At 43.8% G+C, this 6,171-nt stretch overlaps 1 protein-coding gene across 1 annotated transcript; it reads left to right on the forward strand.

Annotated features, from left to right (window-relative positions):
- The first annotated feature begins 3,224 nt into the window (after positions 1–3,224).
- LOC139831661 (uncharacterized) lies at positions 3,225–4,133 on the forward strand. Its single transcript, XM_071820976.1, has 3 exons — positions 3,225–3,327; positions 3,438–3,536; positions 3,639–4,133. The coding sequence occupies exons 1-3, from the start codon at positions 3,256–3,258 to the stop codon at positions 4,131–4,133; spliced, it is 666 nt and encodes a 221-aa protein (XP_071677077.1). The 5' UTR covers positions 3,225–3,255.
- The last annotated feature ends 2,038 nt before the right edge of the window (positions 4,134–6,171 follow it).

Consider the following 6,171-nt stretch of genomic DNA (forward strand, 5'->3'; position numbering starts at 1 on the left):
GCAGTTGCTGCTTGCTCCCCGTTGTGTTCATGTCCCCTGCCACTATATCTATCAGAATTAGCAACCACAGCTTCATGGACATCAGAATCTGGGTCCTGAGATTTGCCTACAACTGGTTCTGGGACAGCTTGAGTGCAAAATAGCGGTTCCACATCGTCCATTTCAACATCTTCTGTAGGTGTAGCATTAAGATCCAAGCCGGACATCTGCGGAATGACAATCTAAGTTAGCTTTTCAGTTTTTTAACAAATAGAATTCCATGCTAGATATAGAAGTAATTTGGATACAAATGTCTCATTTGTGACAGCATTCAGATTACTAGCAACTATATTGAATTTTTTCTTCTGTCATGATGCAGATAACTATGGTGGCAGGATGAGCAAAGAAGCTAAGAGAAAGGTTCCTACTTCGACACCCAAAGTCAGATAAGACAGATGCAGATAACTATCAGTGCTCAGATTTTGCAAAGTCAAGCTAGCTACTTTTTGCAAGTCAAGTCCTTTTTTGTTTGAGATTGAGTTGGAAAAAGATGTCTCCAGGAACATCTTCTACAATGCTTGATCTTAGGCTAGTTTCTAGTAAATGCAAACTACTACTCCCTCCGGTCGGATTTAATCGACGCGGAGGGAGGCCAGCGCATGCACATGATTAGTTGGTTTGGTGCGTCAATCTTTTGCGACCAGAGGTAGTACATATTATCATCCAACTGCATATATGTTGCAACTTGGGGGAGTTCAAACTTGCAACCTTTTTTCTACTTGCACCTGTTACTATGATGCTTTTACAACTATGCACATCAACTATGTTCTCACAGGCATGTGTAGATTTTCTCTACTTCTTTTTGCAATCTACTTAGTTCTTTTTTCAACATACAAAAGGAGTTCCATTTTATCTGCACAGGGGGGGGGGGGGGGCGGGGGGTAGAGAGATAGGGGGTAGGCTCCTGGGATTTTTGCTACTGGAAATCCCCTAGATTTTTGCTCCTGGGATTCCACAGATCTGGAGGATGCTGAAAGCTGTAGGAAGCAGGGCTGGTGATTTATGTTTAAGAAAGTACCTTCTTGATCTGGAGGATGCACGAATTTGAAGCTTCAGATGCTTTGATTTGCCTGATTCAGGAAGTTTTCCTGGAGATTTGCAGGGAGGAAGACAGATCTGGGGGCCAACGAAGGAGGAAGAAGGAGGAAGGGAGGAGGAAGAGACCGTGGTGGACAAAAAGACTTGTTTTTTTGTCTTGGATCTGGGGCTGGTCGGTCCTTTGTATTTGGTCTGGGGCTATCTGGGCCCGAAATTCCCGCTCGGGAGACAGTTTCCCGCTCATTAATTGCCTCCTTTCCTTTTTTGGACGTGGGAAGATGGTCCCGGGGGAATCTTTCCTTAAATGGAAACGGGGGCTGGATCGGCCTACCAGGCCCCCGGGGGCTCGCTAGTCGCATGCTAAAAAGTGCTCGGAGGCCACGTTGCTCGTCGCAGCCTCCGCTTCCTGTCCGTCCGATCGGCATCGTCCAGCGATCGAATCCCCGCGCGCTCCGACCGTCTGGCACCTGGGACCGACCGCGCACGTGGGCCCGGACAGCACGTGTCGACCGTTCTCCCTTCGCTTTGGCCGTTCTCGCATCTCGTCTTCAATTCATTTCGCGCAGCCTCCTCTTCTCTCTTCTCCCCCCAAATCCCGCTAGGGTTTCTCCGGCGGAGCGCTCGCCGGCGGCGTTGCATCTCCTGCGCGGACTGATCGAGCACCTTCCCGCCTTCTACTCCGCCGGCGGCCGGTCGACCTCGCGCTCCCTCGATTTTAGGGGCGGTGGTGCGGCGATTTCCGGGTGAAGGGCGGGCGAATCAGCAGCGGCGACGGAGAGCGAGACACGCGACGGCGGCGTCGCAGCACGTGCGCGACCTGATCTAGCGTCCTGCACTCCTTCTACTCCACCGGCGGCCGCTCGTGCTCGCGCTCCTCGGTTTCGGGCGCGGTGGTGCGGCGATTTGCGGGTGAAGGGCGAGCGATTCGGGATCGGCGACGGAGATCGAGTCGGTGGCGTTGCTCTGCGGTGAGTAGCGAAGAGGCGGCGTTGCTCTGCGGTGAGTTCAGGGTGGGAAGGCTTGCTGCTAGAGGCGAGGTCAGGCATTTTCGCGGCGGATTTTGGGCTAGGAGGTAATCTATCACCGCATCTACCAATTTTGTGCACGATTCTTCTTCAATAGCGCACGATTTTGTAATGTACCTTTGCAATTTCATGGGGTTTTGTCTTGGATTCGTGTTGTTGTGAGATATATCTGTCGGTGACATAGGATGCTCTCCATGTATGAACTTCTGGAGCACATGGATTTTTGATCTATGTTGTGATTGATCTCGTCTCCATGCTTTTTTATTCGGTGCATGTGTGTCGAGGTAGTACTGCTTCTCATTTAGGATAGCATTAGCGACCAAGCTCGGATCAGAAGCGATTCACAGTCGATCTCAATGACCCACCACTTGAACTAATATGTATGGTTTTTGGACAGCCATTGGTGTTGCTTAACATGAAGACATTCTTTGTCACAAATTGCTTGTGCATATATTGGAATTCAATAACTCGCATGTCGTTTTAGTTACTGAATCTGAAATTTTAGTGTTAGAACTGCAGCCATCTTGTTAAGTTTGTCTACTGAATCTTATACTAAGTTGCTATCTGTCAGCATAGTCATCTCAAACAGAACCCATGAATTAGTTTTGCTTAAGTTGTATACTGCAGTTGAATTAGGTTTTGTTATTACACCTTTGCTTAAGTTTTGGATAGATGTTCCTGCTGATCCTTTTTTTTGTGTATAAGTAGCTCTAATATACATGCTTAATTTGATATCTTTACAAGTTGGTCACTGATTTTAATCAAGTTGCCTTTGTCAGTAGGCCTAAGTTGGGTATTGAAATGGGATTAAGTTTTGTTCCTCCAGGATGCTTAAGTTGTGTTTCATACCCTAGTTGGTTTTTTTTCATTTTCTTTTTTCGAGCAAGATGTGCAAGTAGGCTGTATTGGATTACTTAAGTTGTTTTATCAATACGCCTAACTTGGTTACTGGGAGGGATTACTTAAGTTTGGTTCCACTAGCAGCTTTTTGAGCTGAGATGTACTGCCATGTTTTTTTGTGTATAAGTAGCTTTAATAACATGCTTAACTTGTTTTTTCTTTTTACAAAGCTTGTTACTATCTACATACATAAGTTGCCTAGTGGTTATTATAAACTTGTTTTCATAAATATAGCTACATTTTTGCAGATATAATGAAGGATTTGACCAAGCGTTCTCGTTTGCGTTTACCACAAACTGCTGCCTGTCCACAAACTGCTCAGCAGGTAGTTTGTAATTTTTATTTTGTTTTTATTCATTTTCATTCCAATTTTTTTCTGTTAATTTCATTGTTTTTTTATTGAACTGACTTTTATATTTTTTCTCCAATCATCAGACTGCAGTTGGTAACAATGGTCAGAAAGAGCCGCGCCAAACTGAACCTGAAGTTGATACGGTTGTTGCACCAAAGCGTGCACCTAAACGGCGTCAGGCGGTGTGTTTTTATACTCTTACTATCTATTTGTAGCAAAACCTCCAGCAAAAATAATTATTAACTGGTTTTTTGTCCCCTATTTTTGGTTTATGTTTTTTCCAGTTGGGTAGGAATCGCGCATCTCCTGCCAGGTTGTTCAAATTGAACGCTCTGCTTAATGATGCCCAGAGAAATCTTATTGAGCAATGGGGTTGGGGAGGCATGCTTAAGGTGATGGCTAAAGAAATGCCTGCTTCTTTGAGCATGTGGGTTCTTGGCTGTTTCGATCCTATCAGAAGTGAGCTCGCTATTCCAGGGAGAGGTAGCATACCAGTGAATGCTGATAGTTACACCAGGGTTTTTGGTTTGCGGAATGAGGGAAGATCAGTGTGTTATGAGATGACTACTGAAGCTATTGCATTCTTCAATGTCGAATATGGTATAGAGAGTGGATCAGCACCAGATTTTACTGATTGGTGCAGAATGATAAAGGACATGAATGGAGCTTCAGATATGAAGTTTCTCCGTGCTTACTTTGCTGGTGTAATCAGTTGCTTCATAAGTCCTTCAACCTTCGCTCCATCACCCTGTGTGTTACCAGTGCCTACTCAATCTTGATGAGTTCAAGAGGACAAACTTTGCCCAATTTGCAATAGATCAAATAATCACAGAAGTCAAGAAGATGGGAGTCAAGAAGAAATCTGTTTGCTGTTGTTTGCATCATCTTGTGGTAATTTACTTCTTCATGTTTTTTCTTCCATTGGTCTGCTACAAACATACATTTCTATTTTTTTTTCTGTTCACCATCAGTGATTAACTTCTTCATTTTTTGCAGATATTATACCTGGATTCACTTGAGGTTGATGAGGATGTGCCATCTGAAGATGATTGCCCCATCCGTGCAGCAGCTTGGACTGACAAACTTATACAAGCTGTTATGCGCAAGGATACCAAAGTCAGCGGGGAGTTCGGCAAGCTTAAAGTAAGTGTCTGATTTTTTTAGTAAACTTTTTTCCTGGCATTTTTTCATGATGAACCGATATTTTTTCAGCCATTCCTCACATATACTGACTAACACCTGTGGTTTCTCTTTTTTGTTCTGTACAATATAGCTCAAACAAGGTGTTGGTGCTAATATTAGAGACAGTCTCTTTGTTGGGATCACGGGTACTGAAGATTTTGTTTCCTCGAAGTTGCCACGGAGCTTCCCAATTCATGTATGAACTTTTTTTATACCTCAACATTTTGTACTGTAAAAAATGGATAAGTTGGCTGCTTATTTTAGTTAAGCTGGTTCAGTAAAAATGATTTAAGTTGGAAACTGCTATTTTCTGAATTTGTTAACCATTTTTTGTTTGACTTGTGCACTCATTCCAACTAAGTTGACACTAAGGCTTACACTAAGTTGTCCACATGCCCCCAACTTCAAATTTGTGCACTCATTCCAACTAAGTTGACACTAAGACTTACACTAAGTTGGCTACTGTTTCAACTAAGTTGGTGTCCACATGCATATTTTTCCATGATTCTTTATCCCTTTTCTCAGTAATGCTATTTTTTTGTACTTTTTTCAACTCACATTACTGAGTGCATATCTATCTATGTAAAATGTGCAGAAAAAAAGGAAGATTGCTGTCATGATTGGGGAGCTATGCACCGATATTTCAAACAGGATAGGTTCATTTGTTGAACAGTGGGGGCAAATAGAGATTGATGAATCCAGTTCTTGGCATGGCCAGAATAGATTACGCAAAAGGCAGAGGAGAATTGGAAGTGATGAGGGTAGATGCGACGACGAGGATGATGAAGATGACGATGATTATAAAGGTGAATCTGAAGATGAGGAGGACAGTGACGATGACAACATTGATGATGATGAGGATGAAGATGAAGACAACCATGGGAATGGAAACAATGATGGTGACAGAGCTTCAGAACCTGGGTCTGGCCTTGGTGGTGAGGATGAGGCAGCTAACAACAATGGCAGCCATCAGCACACAACGCCAAGAAGATCTGCTAGGTTGACACCCACCAAGAGAAATGAAGGGCCTGCAGGCAACTTAAGGAAGAGGTGCACGGATAACAACGGTGATTCCAATGCAGATCTGTCATTCCAGGGTTTGAATCTGTTGTCAAGTACTGCGGAGAAAGAACAGTCTGCAGGGATACATGCAGAGAAAGATAGTTGTACAAGAGGCACATCCACAACACCAGGCCTGAGTCCATTCTCAGATTTGAGAGAGTATACTGCTGCAGGGGAGAAAAGTGGCATTGACATGAGAAACAGCGAGCCAACTGAGTTGTTTAATGCACAGGGAAAGAGGTGTGCCCGGAATACATTGATGGACAAGTTTAGCAGTGCATGTCAGTCTCCTACAAGCTCAGAACCGATAGATCAGTTTGCTAGGGATGATGCAATACAGAAGTTAACTCAAGAGTTCATAGGGTTGGGAAATTTGGAAAAAAAAGATGAAATAACAAGAAATATGACAGTGAAGAAAAAGGTTGTAGTGCACCGTGGTCGGCCAGTAGATTTTGAGTTCAGTTCACAGATTGCAGCCGAAACAGGCATAGCTCCATCATTCGCTCGATCTACAGCTGAAGAACCAGTATTTGCACCTGTTGATGGACCAGGAATTGCTCAAAGAACAGTTGC

This window comes from Lolium perenne, chromosome 5, assembly GCF_019359855.2.
Source record: "Lolium perenne isolate Kyuss_39 chromosome 5, Kyuss_2.0, whole genome shotgun sequence".
NCBI lineage: Eukaryota > Viridiplantae > Streptophyta > Magnoliopsida > Poales > Poaceae > Lolium > Lolium perenne.